This window comes from Panthera pardus, unplaced genomic scaffold, assembly GCF_024362965.1.
Source record: "Panthera pardus isolate Hobbes unplaced genomic scaffold, ASM2436296v1 HiC_scaffold_3, whole genome shotgun sequence".
Classification (NCBI taxonomy): domain Eukaryota; kingdom Metazoa; phylum Chordata; class Mammalia; order Carnivora; family Felidae; genus Panthera; species Panthera pardus.
The window spans coordinates 28,036,263-28,058,436 of NW_026526876.1; the positions used below are offsets into that span (position 1 = coordinate 28,036,263).

At 56.4% G+C, this 22,174-nt stretch overlaps 1 protein-coding gene across 2 annotated transcripts; it reads right to left on the minus strand.

Annotated features, from left to right (window-relative positions):
* Positions 1 to 72: 72 nt before the first annotated feature.
* KCNH6 (potassium voltage-gated channel subfamily H member 6) lies at positions 73 to 21,748 on the minus strand. Of its 2 annotated transcripts, XM_019466600.2 has the most exons (13): positions 21,429 to 21,748; positions 20,407 to 20,637; positions 15,174 to 15,335; positions 14,866 to 15,071; positions 11,037 to 11,462; positions 9,419 to 9,818; positions 8,176 to 8,375; positions 7,740 to 7,992; positions 4,438 to 4,631; positions 2,823 to 2,907; positions 2,092 to 2,260; positions 1,180 to 1,366; positions 73 to 901 (listed from the first exon to the last, which is right to left on the minus strand). In XM_019466600.2, exons 1-13 carry the CDS (start codon positions 21,502 to 21,504, stop codon positions 617 to 619), a joined length of 2,874 nt encoding a protein of 957 aa, XP_019322145.2. In that variant the 5' UTR covers positions 21,505 to 21,748; the 3' UTR covers positions 73 to 616. The 2 variants fall into 2 exon arrangements, with proteins under 2 accessions (XP_019322145.2, XP_019322146.1); XM_019466601.2 differs by lacking the exons at positions 73 to 901; positions 1,180 to 1,366 and having other exon boundaries at positions 2,127 to 2,260; positions 2,823 to 2,903.
* Positions 21,749 to 22,174: the final 426 nt, after the last annotated feature.

Below are 22,174 nucleotides of genomic sequence, written 5' to 3' on the forward strand. Positions count from 1 at the left end.
CCACAGCTGTTGGAGTCGCAGCACAGTCAAGGACCTGATGACCCTCAGGTAAGTAACACACCCAGCCTAACATGAAATGCGCAGACTTTATTAGCTGTGAGACATTCCACTGCCCGCTAGAGTCCCAAAGGTCATCATAGAACCATGAGGGGCAGAGCGGCTGGGGGCTGGAACTCTGTGCTCTGATGTGTCCACTACAGAGGACACTTTCATCTCCAGTCGGTTTACAGGCTCTTGGCGGGAGGTCTCACTAACCTTGGGTCCTGGTCCCTGAAGCGGTGTATAGTTCTGAGCCGTAAGGAGTAAGTTTCTCACACAGATCAGAAACTTCTCCTTTTTTCACCGACCTCTCTGTCCTGTAAGCTACCTCCACCCCTGAGCCTCACCCACCCTCCACGAGGCCTACTGTCTAAATAGGGCCCTGGAGGAGTCTGGGAAGGTCCTGACCATCTTCACCCATGCCATCGTGGGTCACCTGGGTTGGCAGTTTGTAGCTATACTAGAAGAATGAATGGTTTTCAGAGGCCAATTTGGCAGCTGTCTGCCTCCCCTAAATCTTTAACTTTCACCCACCTTCAATCCCTTCATATTATCTCTATCTTGGGGTTCAGTGGCTCTAACTCCTGGCCAACCCAGGATCTGAGCCATGTCTCTGAAACTCCAGCTGCTTAGGGACGGGGCCAAGGTGTTCAGGAAGGGAGGGAAAACGGGGACCACAGATGAGTCCCTGTACCTCCAGGGGATGCAGAGGTGAGGCTAGGGGTGACAGAAGCCCCTCAGGCTGCTCCTGTTCCAGGGACATTGTGAGAAGTTTGTCTGTTGCCATGACCAGGGGAGGCACCCCGGAGGAGGAGTTCTTTCGCTTCGGCCTACACTTGTTCAAGTCACCACAGCCTGGGACCTGGGAAGGGCAAGAGAGGGGGAGGACACCAGCTTCAGGGATGGGAACCGGCAGAAGCTGTGTCCCATTGCCCTTGCCCCGGCTGCGGGGTCTATAGTCACAATCTGGGCTTTTCCACTACCTGTCCAGGCTCCTTGTCTGTGACTCAAAACACAAAAGAGGACAGCAGAACCCATGGCTGCTCTCAGAGCACAGAGGCCGTGGGCCTGATGTCACAGTGAGAAGAAGACGTGTAGTTGCCTCCAGGAAAGGCCCTGGGGATCCCAACACTTGCTCACCTGTGCAGGGGGCAGACCACCCTGGGGCAGCCTAGTTCCCGGACTCTGAGTGGCTGAGGCCACGGGAAACAAGGCCAAGTCATTGGAGGTAGGGGCTCCTAGAATGTAGCCCGTGTGGCCCTGGGGCAGGGGCTGCTGAAGGAGCTGTAGGATGCGGCTGAGGTCTGAGGACATGCGGGACTCCAACCTGCCAGACAGAACCCCACAGTCAGGGTCAGGGTCAGGGTCAGGGTCAAGACAAGGGAGAGCTGTTCAGGTCCCGAGAGCAGCTCTGGATTTTGTAGCCTGCATGCCATTCCTGCTGGATGGAATGGCACCCTGGGACCTACCTGAAACTATTTCCCTGGTACACTCCTCAGGCCCTGCTGAAATTTCCCTTAGCACGTCCCTGACTTCAATAACGACAGTGACCAGGCACTGTGCACACATCATTTTGTCCTCATAAGGAAGCTTTGATATGGGTATTCTGATTATCCCCATTTCATGAAAAGCCAAATGGAGGCTCAGAGTGCTTAAGTAACTTGTCCACACTCTTGCTGGTAAGTTGCAGAGCCAGGCTTGGAGTTCAGGACCATACTGCCCGAGCCCTCACTCTACCACCACGGTCCTGCCATCCGCAGGCCACATGCCCTCTCCAAGGGACTATGGAATTTGTTTCTGTACCAGGTTATTCCCCTATTCTAAGAAAGCTTCCTTGCCTGTTCTGCGGTTTGCTAGGACAAGCCATCCAAGGAACCAGGCTTAGTGACTTAGGGATGAGGAGGCCTGCAACTAAAGAGGGCTAGCCATTCTAAAACTCGCAGGGCACTCAGTGTGATGTCCCTGAGCCACCAAGAGGGGGCACTCGTGCCTAGCCCACTGCTGGCTGTGCTCTCTGCAGCCACCCCCATCCTGGTCCCAAAGGGCACTCACCTGTTCATCTGGGCCTGAAGCTGCTCCAGCCTGGAGCCTAGCTCCCGAGGCCAGCAGTCTGGGTCTCCCTGAGGGTTTGGGGGGCTGTCCCTTGGCCTTGGGGGCATTTGATGCAGCAACTCAGGCCAGAGGCCAGATGCATCTGAGATGCTCAGAGAAGGGGCTGCAGCTGCAGGAGGGAAAGGGAAGACTGAGCTTCCATCTAGCTGATTCCGCAGACCTGACCAGAGCCCATCTTCTTCCCCTACCTGTCCTGGGAACACAGGTTAGGAGAAGTGGATCTCTTTATCTGAGTACCCTGGAGTACAAGGTCCTGTCCCCACAGAGGTCGGACTTCCAGGTTCCAGAAGGCTGTAGCCCTGGGAAGGGGGCTGGAACCCCAGCTTGGGGGAGGGGGGGCTGGCTGGGTGGGGACATTCCAGCCCTGGCCTCACTGTCCAAGGAGCTGCAGTCCAGCGAGTCCCCTGGAGCTTCTATGTGAAACCCCATTGGGCTGGCCTGTATCCACCCCGGGGACAGCCCCCATTCAGGCTCTGAGGACCCAGAGGGAGGAAGGACACAGGGCCTCTATCACTGAGCCTAGAGAGGGAGCCCCTCTCCTCTCATCAAGGGGCTGGGGAGACCTCTCCCAAGATGAGGCAAATTGGGAAGGACATGAAAAGGGGAAGGAGGCTGGGCAGGGGCTTCAGGCTGGGGTGAGGCAGACACTGGTGGCAGATGGCTTTGCTCACCTGACTGGTTGTCACTGAGGAAGAAGCCTTGGTGGTCCTGGCTGCCTGGAGCTGGTTGGGGTGATGACTGGAGACCCCCGCCTGCCTTGTGGGGAACAAGAGCATCAAGTAACAGGTACCAAAGCTGGGACAGGGCCTCTTTGTTCTCCCCTGCACCCCCTCCTGAGGCCCTTGCGACAACTAGGTGAGAAAGTGGTGACAGGTGGCCGGGTTCCCCCTGAGGCTCCAGGCAGCTTCCTACAGGTTCTCTCCTGCGTGGGTGGGCAGGAGACAAGCAGAGGCTTGGAGATGAGCAGAGGCCCCTACAGAGTCTTGGAAGAGGCCGCCTTGAGCAGCAAGATTTGGGGGTGGGGGCATACAGAGGAGGTGTTCTTGCAGTCCTCCCTTTCCTGAATGCCCTGGTGCTGCTGTCCACAGCTTGGGCTACTGGGGAGTTCCCTCCAAGGAGACTGGGTCTGGAATCCCCAATCCATCCAGGAGGTACCCTCAGCAGCACCCTTGGCAGACCACCCTCTTGGCACCATGAGACTTAGGGGTGGGATGCCCAGGGGCAACAGATGCCCCAGGCCATGGAGACCACATCCCTCTTGCCCGGTGTCCGGCCACTGAGCACTCGGGCCACCTGATGGCTCTGAGTGGCTAGGGCCCCCAAGGCAGCATCCTTACAAGATGTCCCCTAGACCAGATCAGGTGGGAAGAAGAGAGGCTGGGGGAGGGGAGACTAGCAGAAGGGACAGGGTGAGGAAGGCTGTCCATGGCAAGAAAACCTGCCTCGGCATCATCCTCCAGATGCTGTGCATGGGGCCTGAGCCAGCAGAGCCCCTGCTCCTGAGGCTGGGGGTGGGAGGCTCAGCTCCAGGAGGCCTCCGCCACTGTTGCCCCCGCCAGGCACAACGGCCCCCTCCTTCCCACTAGCTGACTCCAAGCCCCCTCCTCCATACAGTCACTTCTGGACCCTTCCAGTTTGTACCGGCTGTCCCACTCCTTGGTAACCCTGAGCTCCACAGACATTTGGTCTCCCCACACACCCTTGTGACTTCCTTGGTTATTTAACTACGCAACTCTTTATTTTCTCTGAGTTGTTATAATCTTCTCCACTGAGTGATAAGCTTAGGAGGAGAGGCTCTTCCACTTGTTTACACCCCTGGGACCTAGGGGTGGCAGACACCCCTTCTTCCAGCTTGGTGCCATGGGGTGCCTGGGTTGTGGAGTCGCACAAACTTGAGTCTACCTTTTGGCTCTGCCATTGACTATGTGGTGGTATGGCTTTGGTCAATTTGTCATCCTCTCTGACCCTTAGCTTTCTCATCTGGAAAGTGGGGAAAATAACACTAAGTGCAAGGAGAAGACTAAAAGAGATCATGTACAAGAAGCCCAGTGCTTAGCATGGGGTTGGTGCTTGATAATTGGTAGCCATCGTCATACTTAGCATTATGTTGGCCATGGCAGGCACAGAAGAAATTGTGGTGAAGGACGCAGGATGGGGTTGAAAGGAAGGGAGGTGGTCAGATGGGTCCCCTCCGGCCAGGCAGGCCAAGTGCTCAGCAGCCTCCACTCCCCATCACCAGCTGGCCGAGGACCCCTACCCACCCTGGCCCACCCAGCCCAGACTCACGTCCCGCAGGTTGAAGGTGACTTCCAGCTTACTCCAGAAGCTGTCTGCAAACGCAGGGTACATGTCCAGCACCTCCAGCAGGTCTGCCCGCTGGATCTTGTGCAGGTCACAGTAGGTCAGGGCCCGCACGTCTGCACTGGACTTGCCAGGCCGGGCATGAAGGCTAATGGGCTCCCCAAAGATGTCGTTCTTTCCTGCCAGCCAGAGGGGCAGGGGGTCTCTCCAGGGTCTGGCTCCAAGCTCTCTTCTGAAGAGCCTCCCTGAGGGCCCCTTGGCCGTGAACTCCTCCCCCCCACCCCTCACCCCCACCTCAGGGATCCTGCCAGGCTTTGGCTTGGTGCTCAGGGATCAAGCTCTAGGGACAAGGTTGGATGTGCGGGCCGGGGGTCGGGGGGTGGGAGTTGGATGCAAAAGCTGCCTTTCCTTTGTTCTCTGAGCTCTGCAGAGGCCACATACCCTCCCAACATGTGGGTCCCTTGCCTCAATCTTCTGGCCTCCTAGGACCACCCTCTGTCAGAGTCCCTCTCCTATTTCCCGTGGTTTGTGGCACTGCCCCTATCCACCCCCCTGCTCCCCAACTCCAGGAGACAGTGGGCAGGAAGAGACACTAAAGGTCCCTACTCAAACTTTTCCTCTCTCCTCAGCCTGGTGGTACTGCAAGAGGGCAGGGAACCCAGGGCCAGGGGCACCCAGCTCCCCCAGGGCAAGGCCTGAGGCCTCTGTCTCTTTGTGTTCCCACTCCCTACTGTGGGGCCACATAACCAGCATGGCCCTGGCAGAGCACGCCTGAGAAAGTCACTTCCCCTTTCTGGACCCCAGTGTTCTTATCTCTAAAATAAGTATAACTGTATCTGTCTTGCCCCACTGGACTGTCCAGAGGCACAGACGTGATGCTTGAGAAAATGCCTCAAATAGCAAGAGGCACCAGGCAGATTGATACGACGCATTGGGACAGACGGATGTCCCAGGGTAGACATAGGCTGGTGATACTTGGGGCATGTGGCAAAGATATTGGGCCCTCCTGGTGTCAGGGCCACTGTGCTGGCCACAGTGAATGGGCATGAATAAGATGCTGTCCCACCCACAAGGAGCCCCCAAATCCCTACAAGACAGGCACATAAGCAACCAATTAGTTTACAGATGATCTATAGAGCCTTAGAACAGGGAGAACCAAGAGGTAAGGGGCTGAGGAGGGGGGAGGGGCTACCAGGAGTGGTAGGGGCAAGGAGGAGGGGCTTACAGAGGAAGTGAAGTGGGGGCTGGGTTGTGACGATGAGGCTGGCTGGGCCCCCAGCAGGAAGAAGCAGAAGAAACAGCTGTGTGGTCACAGCTGGCTGGCAGAGAGCCTAGGGCCGGGGTACCAGGGACCATGATTGCTTTGACGTCCACTCCCCCACAGGAAAGTCCAGCCCCTTAGCCTGGCGATACCAACCAGAAGCGCTAATGGTTTGCATGGACAATGATAGATGGAAGCAAAGACCTGTTGCCCACGAGAACAGGATCAAAGGTCATTCACAGAGGAGGGGGACTGAGGCCCAGAGAGGGAAGGGACTCACCAGAGTCACATATGAAACCCATAAGCACAAAATCTGGGCAACATTATAAAATGATGGTTATCCAGTAGATGAAGGATTATGATCTAATGTTCATTTCCACTCAGGACAAAATAAGAGGATTTCAGGTCTCTAACTGAAACTTAAAATGGACTGGCTTCTTAATTATTAAATAGAATTATTGTCCTTCTCATGTGGATGAAACTTCTAAGGTAGGCTGGAAGTGAGGGAAGGTCTCACAGAGGAACCCATGTCTGGAGCCCAGCCTTGAAGGGTGACTGGGGTCTTCTAGGCAGGTGTTCCAGGAAGAGTGGCAGCACGTGCAAAGGCAGGGAAGTGTGACAGGGACGGCAGTAGAGAACTAGAAGTAGTTTGTATGGCTGGAGCGTGAAGTACCGGGGGAGGGTGGCAGGATTTAGGGTGGCCAGACTGGGGAGGACTATGCATGCTGTCATCAGGGGTTTACATGGGTCTTAGGGGTCATGGGGAGCCATGGGAAGATTTTGAGCAGAGGAGGAGTATGCGCAGATGTGAATTTCAGGTCACTGGCAGAAGATCAAAGATGAGCTATGGGGGTAGTCCAGATTCAGGGACACAGGAAAAGGAAGGACATGGTAAGGGCTGGAGCCAGGCAGGGACAAGAAGACAGGTGTAGTGTGGGAGACAGGTGTAGGACACAGAGGTATTAAGGGGAACAAACAGGAGTCTGTGGTTGCCTGCATGGTGGGGGTGGGGCAGGAAAGGAGAAGAGTGCTCCCTTGGTTGACTCCCAGGTCTCTAGCCCCAGCAATGGATGGTTCAACAGTGATGGAGATTCTGAAGGAGCAGCTTCTGGGGAAAGATAATGATTTCAGACTGAGACATGTTGTTTGGTCTGTCTATGGAATATAGGGTGGCTATACCCAGGAAGGAATGGAATATTCTGTTCTAAGGAGAGATTGGGGTCAGAACAGAGCTCTGGGGGGGCCTGTGGCATATATGAGGCTGAGAGCATGGGAGCAAGGAGGTAGTTCAGGAGAGGGTGGAGGGTGAAGAAAAGAAAGCAGAGCCCGCACTTGGTGAACACTAGTCGAGGGCAGGCCAAAGGGAGAGGACTAAACAGAGGAACTGGGCGGGGCGGGGGGGGGTGCTGTTCAGTGGGGTGGGAGGAGAGCCCAGCCACAGAGACCAAAGGAGGGAGAGGCTGACATCCTGATCAGGGTCTTGGGGTGGGCTAACATCAGGGAGAAGGCAAGGAAGATGAGAATCATCTCAGAGAGGTGAAGTAACCTGCCCAAGGTCACATGGTTGGTAAGTGGCAGAGGCCGTGTGGGCCCCAAATCTGTCCCCTGTCCAATGCTCATCTCATTCCTGCAAAGTGTCCAGCTGTCCCTGTAGCTGCAGTGAATGAGCTTGGGGTCCTCCCTCCACCCAAGCCAAACCTTTGCCCTCTCACACTGAGCTCCCCAAAAGTGGAAGAAGGTAAGAGCCTTCCTGGACTTCGGAGTTAGACGCATAGCCCTTGAATCCCTGTTTGGCCACTTGCCAATATGACCTCTCTGAGCCTCTACTCCCCTATCAGGAAAATGGAACCTATGGGTTTGTTTTAAGGATCCGGTGAGCTGGGCGTAAAGCTCTCTGTTGCTCATGCTTACATGGCAGGCCAGTAAAAGGTGCCACCATCATCATTAGGAATGGAGTAGTCCAGGCAGGACATGGCTAGTTCCCCTACACCCACCCTACCGGTCTGGCCCTTCCTGCCTGACCCACCTAGGATGGCCACGACCACGTCGTCACGCAAGATCTCGATGGAACCTCGGGAGATGAAGTAGAGCGTGGAGAGCACATCGCCGAGGTGCACCAGCGTGTCCCCAGGCGGTGCGTGCGTGGTCTTGAACTTGACCGCCAGCGCGCGCAGGCAGCCCTTGCTGGCGCCGCGGAAGGCTGGGCAGTGCTGCAGCAGCGCGCGGTGCAGGTGCAGGCAGATGTCGGCCTGCAGGCACTCAGGGAAGCCCTTCAGCACCTGCGAGGGGGGCGGCCGCGTCCAGGGTAGTGCAGCTGGGCTTGGGGCTGGGGGAACGGGGTGGGGAGGGGTCTGGGGACGCCCTGTGCCCGCGGGCCCTTGGCCTCCCCTGGGACGCTTAGCCAGAGCTGGGACTGGAGCTGGATCGCCTGCCCCACCCGAGGCAGGGCGGCGGGCTCTCACCGCGTTCATGTCAATGCCGTTGGTGTAGGACCAGGCGTGCTGGAAGTACTCTTCCAGGCGCTGCCGCAGCGGGTTGGGGATCTGGTGGAAGCGGATGAACTCCTTGACTCGCAGCATCTGCGTGTGGTAGCGGGCAGTGCCGGAGTACAGACGCTGGATGATGGCAGACACGTTGCCAAAGATGCTGGCGTACATGAGGGCTGGAGTGAGGCAGCGGGGGTGCAGGGAATGAGCTCCTCCACACCCCCACCGGGCCATCGCACCCCAGGGCATGCTCCACACCTCCTTCTCCCTAGGAGCCCTCTGATCAGGGGCCCCTCTGTCTAGGGCCAAGTCAGAAGTGCCCAAAACAGCGCCAGGGCACACGAGGGACAAAGGCCCCCGGGCTTCCTGCCGTCCTCCCTCTGTCCTGTGTCTCTTGGCATCTTGCTGGGCCCAGAGGCCAAACTCCTGAGAACTAGGGCAATGATTTTTTTTTTTTTTTTTTAGTACAGATTTGTTTTCTCCTTCAGGTTGTAGAAAAGCATAATAAAGGGAAAACTCTTGGTCTCTGTTTTCACCCATTTTTTTTTTTTCTCGTTGTTTTTGTTTCTCTGGGCTTTCACATCTTTAAATACTCTGAACATGACAACTTAATCTACGTGTAAACTTCCACACTGCCTCTTGTGTTCCTAGACCCAGTGTCTTAGGAAGCAGGCAACACAGTTCCAAGCCTGGGAACATACACAGCCAGAGGAGCTGGCCCCCTGGGATGAAATTGGGTCTCTGTGTAACCCCTGGAAAGTTAGGACCTTTGGGTTCTTGGTCTGTAAACTGGGCTCGTAATATAGCCCCCCATAGGCTAGTGATGAAAACAAAATGTGCACCTTTGATGGGCACTTAGAAAAGTGCCTGACAGGGCAGCTGGCTTCCCGGTGTGTGACCTGTGCTAAGAAGGGCCCTGCTCGGTTCCATGCTCTGCTGTCACCATTCTTGAAATCTTGAAGACTTTTTAAATAAACGGCCCTACATTTTCATTTTGTTCTGGGCCCTGCAAATCATGTAAGCTGGTCCTGGTCCCTGGCACATAGCAAGGGCTTGTAAGGGTGTTAAGTTTCATGCATGGTAGACGCACCTATGCAAAATTGCACTGTGCTCTGTGCTTAGTATTTGCCCATTGCACCCAATGTTACTGTATTATGGCTCATTACAAAACTGAAACTTGAATGCCATGGGTCAGGCCCAGGCATGAGGGGCCACTCACAGCCGATGAGCATGACGCAGATAGAGAAGACCTTCTCAGAGTTGGTGTTGGGGGAGACATTGCCGAAGCCCACGCTGGTAAGGCTGCTGAAGGTGAAGTACAGGGCCGTGACATACTTGTCCTGCACTGAGGGGCCAGAGGCTGGGTCGCTGCCATTGTAGCGCTTGCCAAGCTGGGCGCCCAGGCTGTCCAGCCAGCCGATCTTGGGCTCCAGGTAGGGCCGCTCCACGTTGCCGATGGCATACCAGATGCAGGCCAGCCAGTGTGCAATGAGTGCGAAGGTGCACATGAGCAGGAAAAGCACGGCCGCTCCATACTCAGAGTAGCGGTCCAGCTTCCGTGCCACACGCACCAGCCGCAGCAACCTCGCCGTTTTCAGCAGCCCGATCAGGGTTGTGGTCTGGCAGGGCAGGAAGGGGGTCATGGGGCCAAGGGTCAGCCCTTGAAAGGCTGCACTCAGGACCACACTTGTTTACTTGGGCATATGGTCACACAGTCATTCAACAAACACTTATGGAGAACCTGCTCTGGGCTCTTGGCCGGTGAAGCACAGTGCAGGACCTTAAGGAGCATTCAGCCTAAAGCTCAAAACAGTGTTATAGTTGCTAGGACGGAAGTCCAGGGGAGCGCAGAGAAAAGGGAGATCAATTCTGCAGGTGCAGGGCAGGGGAGGCTTCATAGAGGAGGTGACACATGAGCTAAATCTTGAGTGATGAGGCTGAGTCTGCAGGCGGACAGGAGGGAGAGTGAAAGGCATTCTAGGCACAGGGAACAGAATGAGCCAAGCAAGGCATGGGGGTGTGAAATGGCACAGCCCACATGGAAAACCAAGTGCAGCGCTGCTGCCTGGAGTGCATAGCAGAAGATGGTGGAGTGATGAGGAATGGGCCTGGAAGGTGTGCACGGGCTGCTCCCACGGGCCTCAAGGTCCCAAATGAGCTTGGTTTTATTCCAAGCCATTGGGGAGCCACGGAATGTTCTGCAGACAGTGTCAGATGAGTGATCTTGAACTGGTCCTGGCTTCTGTGTGGAAGGGTGAGGCTGGCAGGTGAGGCTGGCAAAGGGTGGGTGTGGGAGCAGGGAGTCATGACGGATACCTCTACTCCAGCGGACAGGCTGTTGGTGGGGGGTGACTGGAACAGAATGGAAAGTTCATTCCAAGCAGGTGGGGCAAAAGGGGGGACTAGAAACTATGAGAAGAGCCTGCAAATAAGAGCCTGCAAATACCTTCATGTCAGCTATGGGGAGCCAGTGGGCATAGTGGAGGGTCAGGGGGTGAGGGGGGGTCAGGCTGCCTTGTGGGAGCAGCCCATAGCTTCCCTTTCCAACTCCAGGGTAAGTAGAAGCCAGCATGAGGGCATGTGAGGTGGCTGCCCATCCCAGAAGGGGCAGAATTCTGGAGCATAGGGAGGGCATCCAGGCCTAGGGCACAGCCTTGTCTGGTCGTTCTCCAGGGCTGGGAGATGACACATGTCCTAGGCCGCCTTCCCACCTCCACCTGCTTTGGCAAAGGCACCCCATACCAGATACTCTCATGCCAGGGCTGTGGGGCTGGGAGGCCCGAGGGCTGGGGCACAGGGGACGGCCACAGCAGATGGCCTGAATGGGGTTTGCTCACCTCATCAGAGCCGGTGCGGAAGATGAGAAGGTCAAATGGGATGGCAGCCACCATGTCAATGAGGAACCAGCCCTTGAAGTAGTGGATGGCAATGCGGCGAGGGTGGCTGACCACCTCGTCATTGGTGTTGACATAGGTGGTGCGGAAGTTGATGACGATGTCCACAACGAACATGATGTCTACGATGAGGTCCACCACAGTGAGTGGACTGCAGGTGTAGCCGCAGTCCATGCGTTGAGATTCATCCTGGTCGCTGAGCAGGAAAGCGGCCGAGTAGGGCGTGAAGATGGCTGTGTAGATGACCAGCAGCAGGATGAGCCAGTCCCACACGGCCTTGAAGGGGCTATAGTGCAGGAGGGTCCCGCGGTGGATGCGTGGCGCCTGCAGCTTGTACTCCGGCAGCACGTCCGCGCCCAGGGACAGAACCTGGGGGTGGGGGCCATAGGGCAGTCAGCAGGGTGTCCACTGCTCGTGAGACAGGCCTGGGAGGGATGAAGACTTAGGGGTGAGGCCTGGGAAGGAGGCTGTGGGAGAGGGTAGGTGAAGAGGGCTGTGGAGGACAGAGGGGATGAAGCAAAGATGGGATAGAGTGTGTATGAGGCAAACGCATAAGGGGACAGGTGTATTGGGAGGAAGTGGGCTACAAGAGGGGGGGTGCAGCTCTGTTGCATAGTGACCCCAGGTTCAAAGCTCACCAATTCCCTCACAAACAGCCGTCCTCAAGTGGAGACAGGGCTGGGGGAGGGGTGAGGGGAGGGAGGGGGATTTAGGCTCAGGGTCATTTGTGGTCATGTTCCAGAGAAGAGCCTAAATTGAGGGGGTAGCTGGGGGTCTGATCCTCTTTGGTGGGTTTGGGAGGTTCTCAGTGGCCAAGATTCCTGATGGGAACAAGTCACTCCCAGAATAGCCTCTTCATTCCTGAAGACCTTGTGGATCCTAGACCAGTGAGGGCCCTCCTTGGGGCCCACTTGCAAAGCCTTCATGGAAAGAGTCAAACTTGGGGGCGTGTAGCTAATCTGAGCCTTTGACAGGTCCTGGGCACCAGGGAGGTCCGACTATTTTGCACATGTCCAAGGGGGGTTTGTATGAGAGAGAGAGTGAGAGCTAGAGAGAGAGAGAGAGAGAGAGAGAGCATGAGCAGAGGAGAAGGGCAAAGAGAGAGAGAATCCCAAGCAAACTCCATGCTCAACGCAGGGCTTGACCCCACAACCCTGGGACCATGACCTGAGCAGAAATCAAGAGTTGGACACTCAAGCAACAGAGCCACCCAGCCTCCCCCAAGAGGGTTTTGATCATTACTTTCAGATGAGCCCCCTCTGCTCTGCCCCTCCCAACCCTGCCTCGGAGCTTACGGTCAACGTAGGGTCACCAGGCCCAGCCCAACAGACCCAAGCTCTACCCAGCTACCCATCACAAGAAACAGCTGGGGCATCAAGAAGGGCATGCGTTTTGAAGCCAGGCCTCCCAGGTTGATCTCAGGTCTGACATTGCTCTAAGTCTCAGGGCAAATTTTATGGCCTCTATGTGCCTTAGTTCCCTCATCAGCAAAAAGGATAGCAAAGGACAACAAACTCCTTAGCATCGTGATTAAATGAGATGGCACATCTCCAAGGCACGTGCTGATCTATGAGGATTCCTCCTCCCTGCTCATCCTGTGTCAGGCACTGCCCCAACAAGGATGGAACCTGAGGGGTGTCCCACTGACCCCTCCACCACTGCTGGATAGGCAATGGCAGATGGCTCTGGTTTGAGAAAATCTGCAATATAAGGTTCTGACCTTGCAAACGAGACCAATTAACAGATGATGTCACAATAAGGAAGATCCATCAAAGGGCTGTTTTCACCTTGTGGGTCCCTGATTAGCCATCTAAATCCCTAGAAGGGGCCACAGTGTCCGCACCCTACAGTGACCCCCTGCTCCGCCTTCAGGCCTGAGCTCCTATTCTGCCTCTCAGGAAGCCTCCTCTCACCCTCTTTCTTGGTTTTTCCCTTTGTCCCCTGTAAACACCCCTGCACACACAGCTATTCTCCACTGAACAATAGGCCATCTTATATGCTCCACTTAGTTCACATGGAGGCTCAGCTGAAGGGAATGACCTCAGTCAACTGAGCTGAATGAGCATTGAGAGCTTGGGTCGTTAAGCCACTCCTCTCCTTCCCTGGCTGCTCAAGACCACACCAAGACGGAACAGCAAAGCATAGGGCTTGTCCCAAGGCAGCACAGATTCAGATGGTCGGGGGTGGGTGACAAGAGTATGTCCACTTCCTTAGGCCCCCAGACAGAGGTGTCATCCCCCCATCACACAGACTCCATACTTTCCCACTGCCTCTGAAGCCAGCGTGAGGACAGTTCCCAGTGTTGCCCAGAGCTGCAGGGTCCTCAGGATGTAGGAACTCAGGTATGAGGTCCCAGCTCTCTGAGCCCTGGTTGAGGCCAGAGTGACTCTTCTGCTCTGGGTCCCTGCCAGCTCCCTCCCCTGAGCTCTGTCAGACGCCTCTCCCACCTTAGGGCCCATATAGGGGAGTGAGTAAAGCCAAGACTAGTTGGGGCGGGGTGGGGGGGGGCAGGATAGGAGCAGTGGGTTGGGTGGGGCAGGGACCACAGTCCCCAGCCAGGCCTGTCATTCTTCATGGGCAGCTCTCCAGTCTACCAGCCCCCGTAACCCCTGTGCCAACTTGAGAGCCCTGAGGTGAGTGGCCAGGTGGAGTCCCTCATGGTTGGGCCACTGGGCCACCCTGCCTGACCTCTGCGGGCCTGACCCTGCAGCTTGTGGTACTTCCTTCTCCAGGGTTCTGAGTGTGGGGAGCGGCTGGGTCACAGGGAGTTTCCATCCCACCTGCTCCCTCACAGGCTGTGATTCAGGCAAAAGGGGGCAGGGAGGAAAAAGAACTGCTCTCATCCCTCGTGAAGCCAAAGCCTCCCAGAAATTTGGGTGCAAGCCCTCCCTGCCCCCCATGACCTACACTTCCTTGCTCAGCCCTGGCCTAGCCCCCCTTGATGCCTCCTGGGGACTGTACTACTCAATGTCAAAAGGTCCAATTCTCTGCACATGAGAGCTCTGGGACCCAGAAAGGGCACAAGGTCCCTTGTCCAAGGTCACACAGCAAGTCAGTGTCAGGACTCTGGTCATCTGAACCTCAGGCAGGGCTTTTGCATTTCCTTCTAGGATGGTTAGGTGGGGATTGGAGCCTCAGGCCCTATGCAAAGGGACATGGGGGTCAGCTGAAACAGAGAACCCAGGGAGGTTTGCCTTGGGCTGGCCAAGGAGGGGCTGAAGGGGAGGGAGGCATTCAGGGCCTGATCTCCAGGAAGCTGCTCAAAGAGAGCTAAAGATGCCAGGGCCATCTCCCCTCTGCTTGGATTGTAGGAGGCTCCTGCTGTGTGTTGGGAGGTGGGGGAATAGGGGCAGGAGTAGGGCTGGGGCCTCCCTCCATCCTTCCTCCTCTTTCCCTCTCAGAGTGGCGCTGACACTTCTCTCCGCTTCTCCTTCTCTGTGACTGGCAGAGCCTTGGACAGGCCCCCCTGGTAGCCTGTGTATTCTCCCATCCCAGGCTCCTCCAGACCTAAGATGTGGCACTATTCACAGGCCCTGCTGACTCTGACCTCCTCATGCTCCACCACCTGGATGGTGGCCTCAGGGTAGGCCTTTAGGTCTAAGAAATCAGACCCCAGCAGGACAGGAGGCCTGGGGCTCAGGCCAGACCCCTGGGGACTGGCCAAGCTGACTGCCTCTGCCACTCCCAGCCCCAGAGGAGCCCAGACCCCAAGCCTGAGAAGGGACCTTCAAGACCCAGCACAGCCCCGCCCACCCTGCCCTGTGGCCCGCACCTGGGTGACCTTCTCGGTGACGTTCTGGGTCCGCTCCACCACCTTGTGTGGTGCGATGATCTCAATCTCTGTCGTGGAGCCCGAGCGGTGCTTCTCCAGGTTGAACTCCACGAAGTTGAGCGTGAACTGCGGGATCTGGCTGATGGTCCTGTACTTGACCCTGCCCGTGCCAGGACCCTGTGCACCTGGCCTGCCATGAGAGCCCTCTGAAACCAGGCCCAGGGTCAGAGCAGTCCAGGCCAGGGGACCAGCTGCCCCACTGGGGGCCCCCATTCACCCCTCCCACCACTACCTGCACCCCACCTTACCGGAGCCCAGGAAGCTCTGGGACAGCAGGCACTGGGACAGGCTGCGGCGCTCGCTTTTGGCCAGGAGCTGGGCCAGATCCTCGAAGTTGAGGATGAACATGATAACGGCTCCATCCTCGTTCTTCACAGGTACCACGTCCACCAGGCATCGGAAGCTGGAGGCTGCAAACACCATCGGGAGGGGTCACAGAAAGGATCTTCTCTGGCAGTAACCTGGCCAGGGGAAGCCAGGGAGGGGGCTGGGTTGAGGTCAAGTTAAGGGCAGCCATGGGGTGAGGAGGCCTGGACTATTGGGCAGAGGGTTGGTGATGCTGTCTAGCAGGTGTTCTACCCACAGGCCAGAGGTGGGGAGAGCAGCTTAGCTGCTCATTAGGAGATAATGTAGCATCGGGCCCAAGTCCACACTCAGCCCTCAGCTCAGGGCTTAACCTTGAGGTTTGCTTCTGTTGTAATTAAAGCTGAGCAGATGGGGTGGATTAAGTGGGGAGGTGAGGTCGGGCATTCTACCCCCACGTAGCTCTGGCCGACCCTGGGTTCAGCTCCCACATTCCTGTCCCACAAAGATGCCGCCCACGCCCCATGCTGGAAGGAACTCGCTGTTGAGAACACACTAAGTGCTGTGTCCTGAGTCAGTTGGCACTTTAGGCCTCAAGATCCATAGTGGAGGCTAGTGGAGCCTCAGGGGGCAGATATAGACCCCCATTCTGCAGAGCCTGGGGTTCTGAGAAACTGACTGGCTAGTGCTGGAAGGGGACATGGAGTGGGGTTCCAAGCACACAACAGCTCTCAGCACACAACAGCTGGGGCAAGGGAAGGGACTGGTCCAGGATGAGGACACTGGAGTGAAGGCCAGGCTGCTGCCCCAGGACTCAAAGGCACTTGGGGTCCCTAGGCAGAGATGCTGGGACTGGGGAGCAGGCAGGGCAGTGACCTGGGGTCTGGAGAGGGAGAGAGATGGCAGGGTGGGGGCAGGCCAGGACCCACTCTCCCACCCTCTTGGGCAGCTTAGACCTAGCCATTGACCACTGTTCCTCTTTCTTAGCTTCAGGGTCTCCCATCCACATAGGTGGGTGGGACAAATCAAAGCTAAGTTCAGCCACACACCCCCAGAGCCCAGCCTATGGGCTGAGTGGGTAGGTGGATGTCCCATAAGCCCCCTCTCCATGGTACCCAGTGGTCCCACGTCCCTCAGCTCAAACTGTTGGTAGGTATCAGGCCCAAAGGGCAAGATACTAAGGGGCAGGGACCTCAAGTAAATATGCAAATCAGAAGGCAGAGCTGCCATCCCTTGAGGGCAGGTTTGCATCTGTCTCATTTTTGAGGGGTCAGCACCAGTCCCAGGTGTTGTTTGTTGAGTGAGTGGATAAAAGAATGTGTAAATGTGAGTGGGTGGGAGGCCGGTTGGCAGGAACGTTGCTACTTTGGGGTCCGTTAGAATCGCTCATCCCCCAAAGCGCCTCCTCTACTATCAGTGCAGCCGAGCCGCCCTCATCCTCCCTCCCACCTTCCTCTCCGGGAGCAGGAATCTCCTGGATCAGATTCCCGGACTCCCAGGCACCAAGCAGCCATCTGCCAGCTGCTGCACTGGGCCCCGGGGGAGACATCCACACCGAGGAGAGGCCACCCACCTGCCTCTGTGACCACTCCTGGGCTCACAGTGCTCTAGGCTCTGTGGCCCAGACCAGAACTGGGTACTCTTGTCAGCCGGGGACATGGAGGGGCTTGGACACAGGGACCTAGCCAGGAAGTCTCCTTGGCCGGTGGTCTGAGACACTCCCCCCAAGGTCAGATTGTCTCTTCGCTCTCTGGCACTACAGAGATTTTGCCTGGCAGAGGGCAGAGAGAAGGCAGCACTGGGCAGAGGATCAGGGCCTCCAGGCTCTCTATGCTGCTGGGGGCTGTCAAGGCCCCATCTTCAAGTGGCTGGACTGACCCACTGATGCTATCTTTGGAAAACTGAGGCTGGGAACAGACCAAAGACCCATCATAGCAGTGAGGGCTACATGGGAGCTGTGCATGGCACCCCATGCCCAGCCTTCAATCTTGCTGCCTGTAGGGTGGGCAGAGACAGGAGGCTGTGAGGATTTGGCAAGTTCAGAGCATCCTTTCCCCCCATCCCTAGGCTGTCCTTGCTCACAAATAACTGTGTCTGGGTGACCAGAAGTGGGTGAGTGTGACACCCCCGTTGTGCCCAGGAATGGCAGTGTCCCTGTGCTCTTGTCCCATTGCTGGAGGAGGAGCCACAGTCTCTGACTCGTTCTCCCTTCCGAGGGCTCCTCCCAGTGCCCACCTCTTCTCTGATCAAGTGCAGCAGATTTGTCTGCCCCCTGGTTCATAGTCCTCTCTGCTCTTCTCTGCCTTTTGGATTGCTCCTTCCTTCAGTTTCTCATTGTTCCAACCCCCTCCCCCTCCCAGCCCTTGCCCCTGTTCTGCACAGTCTCCTTGCTGTCTATCACCCCCATCTCTTTATGCCCACACCACCCAGGGTGGCAGTGAGCCTTCAGGGAGGAGCTGGTGCTACAGAATGCTGCCACTAAGAGGGTGGCTGGTGAGGGCGGACTCCTGCTTGGTGCTTCTGGTCTTCATGGGTAAGTATGTGGAAAACATTGAGGCCTCTAACCTCAGACCTTGCCCTCTCCTCCTCATTGAGAGCTGAGGACTGGAGGAGCCCTCAGCCCAAGGAGTGGCTTGGAGATTAGGAAACTAGTGTGGCTTGGAGATTAGGAAACTCTCTGGTGTGGGGAAGAGGACCTGACAAGGCAGGCAGGGCTGGGCTCTTCTCTTAAGTGCCCAGTGGGGGCAGGGGTGGAGGTGGGAGAGATGTAGTGCTCTCCATCTCTCCCTCCAGACTCTCATTAGTTCCAGTCTTGTGACCATCCCCATTCCTCCTTATCTGTTAGGCTCTTACTTTTCCTAGTAAAGGCAGATGGAGGAAGATCCAGGTTCTCAGGGGTCTCTGAGCCCTATCTCATGCGATAATTTTGCCAAGTGCCCTGGCTTCTTTGAGTCCAATTTTGTGCAGCTGTATAATGTGGAGATAAATGGACACAGACCTTTCATTTTGACTTGGAGAACTGTCAGTGGATTACCCTTTTAGAGGAAAAGAGGATTATAAATAAACCAGCTAGAGTTCTGTTCAGGACCCTTTTTCACCTCGCTGGAGTCAGGGGGAGGGAGTAGGAAGAGATACTGACTTGGGTAGGGAAGAAATCACCATTAAGATGCCAGTCAGCAGGACTAAAGGAAATATGTGAATATGATAAAAAAGAATCATGTGGTCAGATTGGACCATAAGGTGAACATAAGTTATCTGGGTACTACATCGTTTCCTTAGGGTAATGCAGGCCAAGAAGCTCTTTTTTTCTGGGTTTCAGGCCAATCTCGGGCAAGTCCACGTAGTCAAAGGCTTGGGTAACAGGACAGAGAAGGGCTTAGGGTTGGGTGGGGTAGACTGGGGGCATAAGGTATGTGGTAATGTTCCATTTTCACCGAGGGCCAGCCTCCAAGACTGGGTCCTGGGGTCTCTTCTGATAGCTGGAGGACCCCAGCAGTGTTCTGAAAACCTGAGTCCTGATCTCAGAGGGCTGATACTTGGTCTTGATCTTTGCCCCCTGCCCAGGAACACGCAGTGTGCTGAAGAGACCCTAAGAGACCTGATCTGATGTCCCTGGGAATCTGAGAACAGCCTATATACCACTCTAGGGCCCAGGTAGAGCTCTGGGGTCAAAGACAAGGACCTGTTGTCTCTCCCCGTCCCCCCATTTCCTGCGGTCCTATCATGTTCCCTGCGGACCCTTCTCACTCCCCTGACTGTCACCTCCTCCCTGAAATGATGTGAGGAGGTGAGGTCACAGCTTTTAAAAATATTCTGACTTCATTAACCCTGTGAGTGCTACCAAAGTTAGCCAGATTCTTCCTAGTCCCCTAATCACTACCCCTGCATCTGTTTGGTTAGTAGCAGCAGTAGACAGCTAGGGGGACAGCCAGGATCTGCCCACGAAGCACCCTGGAAGCCCTTAAACGCAAACATGCACACACACACACACACACACACACTCGCATGCTCACTCATGTTCACACTTACATTCATGCTCCATACACACCCCGGGCCCTTGGAACCCAGGATCTCAGTACCCTTCAGTCCCAATCCAAAGGAACATGCCCCTTGTCTATACTCAGATGGCCCTCATGCCTGCCTTTTCCAGATGTCCTGCAGTTGCAGTCTCTCGAGTAAAAAAAAATCCAGACTTGGGTTCTGGCCCCAGGTTGGATCCCGGCAGTAGGATCTTGGGCAACTCCCTCCTTTTGTCTTGGGCCTTGGTTTCTTCATCCATGAAATGAAGGGATTTATCTAAGCCAGTGGTTCCTAAATTTGGCAGAACATCAGAACCGCCCAGGAGATTTTTCCAAATGCACCTGCTTTGGCCTCAACTCACGCCTCTGAGTCAGCCTCTCTCTAGGGAAGGTGTGTTTTGGAAAACATGCCCCAGGTAATTCTAACGCAGAACCAGGTTGAGGGGGGCATTAATCCAAGTGATTTCCAAGGGAATTTCAGGATCCTAGTTCCCACTCATCTCTCCCTTCCTTCCTGCCCACTGTCTCTGAGGTCCTAGGGGGAAGGTCTTAAAGGGCTGCAGAGCTTTGTTCTCAGCCCCTGCCCCGTGGTTCTGTTCTGCTTGCAATAAACATGGGCTGGCAGTGACATCCCAAACTGGATGAACCTCTGGGTCAGGACAAACTGCAGGACCTATCTCTCTAAGGATCTGGGGCTGAGTGAGCCGGGTCTACTGTTTCCCAGTCAGCAGCACCCAAGCCTTGACTGCCCACAGAGGCCTTGAGGGGGTGACTCCTCCCCTAATCCCCAGAGCAGACGGAGATGAGGAAAGGTTAATTTTCGTTCCAGCTGCCTGACAGCTGGGGCTGACAGTGACAGAGTGGGCGGCCAGGAGACTGGGGACATGGGGGAGGGATGGTGGAGCGGGAGGCCCTGCCTGGGGTGAGGACCAGTCAGTGAGTCAGCCTGGTCTCCAGCTTCTGAAAAGGACCTCAGAAGGCACTGAAATCAATGCCCATTGCTTCCTCCTGCAGATGAGGAAACTGAGGGACAGAGAGGAGACAGGATTTGTCCCAGCCCTTTGGTCCCTGGGTCAGTGGCCTCCCAGTTGGCCACTCTGGCTGAACAAGAGAAGGACAGAGTCTGCCTTGCAGAACCCATGGCCCAAGGGAGCCTCACCATCTTTGCGGTAGTAGAGGATGTCCACCTTGCACTCCTCTGTCCCCAGTAGGGCCTGCGCTAGACGGGACATGGCACTGCGTGGGGTATTGGGGCCTGTGAGGAAGTCGCAGGTGCACGGTCGCTGCATCACCTCCACTCGGGAGTAGCCGAAGAGTTCACAGAAGCCGTCGTTGCAGTAAATGATGGCACAGTTCTCCATCTGAGCATTGGCGATCAGGAACTTCCGACCTGGGGTGGGATGTGGGAAGCCCATGGCAACCAAGATTGGGCAGCAGGGAGGAAAAGATCATAGGGATTCTTGACAGCGGTGAGGGGGTGTCTAGATGGGGGAGCAGAGGAGTGACCAGAATGAGGTAGAGGAGAAGTGAGGTCTGGTGGGGGTGGGAAGACCTAGGCGGCTAGAGTCATGGGGGGAAGGTCATGGGACTTTGAAAGTAATGAGGGGGGTGGTTCAGATAGGGGATCAGAACAGTGACCAGAGAAGTTGGGGAGGGGGAGTCAGGCCTGGGGATGGTGGGGAGACCAGGGCAGGAATGGGGTCAGTGAAGGAGGAAAGAGGCCCAAGGCTTCCTGGAGTCAGCGCAGGGAGTCAGGAAGAAGGAGTAGGGATGTGACCAGATAGGCCCCAGGCCTGAAGAGAGCTCTTAGAAAGATTAGAGTGGTTACACCCAAGAGGCAAAAAGGAGGGAGTCAAGGAAACTTCTGGAGGAAGTGTGCGGGGGGGGGGGTGTCAGGAGGAGGAAGAAGGACAGTGATAGAAGGGGAAGTCAGAGCTTGGGGTACCAAGAAATCAACTCAGGGGAGGAGGGTGGGGCTGCAGTCTGCCCCTCCTGCTTCAAAAGAGAGAGTGGTATTGAGGCAAGTGGAAATCGCTGGAACAGAAGGTGTCCGGGGACATTAGAGCATTCAGCATCACGCTCCCCCCTCCCCTCCATTTGAAGTAAGTAAAGGGGTCCCGCCACTCCTGCCACAGAACCAGGACTTCAGATCGTTCCCCCCACCTCAACGCACAGACTCACTCTGGCCCTCGAACTTGCGGATGATGGTGTCCAGGTACGTGTTTTGGGGCGCGACGTGGCCCCTGCGGACAGGCATCTTTTGGCCGCGGCCTCTCCCCGGAGCCACCAGTGCCCCGGCTCCCTGCGTCTCCGTCTGTCTTCGGGCTCAGCGGCGTCCGGTTCCGGGTGGGTGCCTCCTCCGGGGAGGGTCGCGGGGCTCCGTGCCCTGCCTGCCCGCCTGCGTCTACCCTCCCCTGCCCTGCACAGCCCTCCCTGACCGACCGCGGCCGTACCTCACTCCCTCTGCTCCCGCCCCGGAGCTGTCCGCGCCGCGGTGCTGAAAGAAGTAGCGCGGCGGCGGGGCGGAGTTCGCGGGGCGGGGGCAACCTCTCCCGGACCCGACGGGGCAGGGGCGGGGCCTTGACTCCTAGGGGGTGGAGCTGGGCAGAAGTGCCGAGCCAGGAATGCGGTCAGGGCTCCTCTCAGGAGCTTCTTTCTGCTCCTGTCCCACTGGCCAATGGCCTCAACCCCGCTCCGACCCTCTCCCAATACCGATACCGAAGGGCAGTCAGGACGTTGCTGGGCCAAGTCTTTCAGGTAGAAGGTGGGGAGTGGGGGAGCAGAAGGAGCTATTATAGCCCTCTTAACACGACCTTGCTAAGTGCCCAATCCCAGTGTCCATGCAGAGCTCCTAAGTGGCAAGCTTAACGTGGCCCTGGCCCTGGGATAATGAGGTAGGAGTGCATATGAAGGTGTACAAAAAAAAA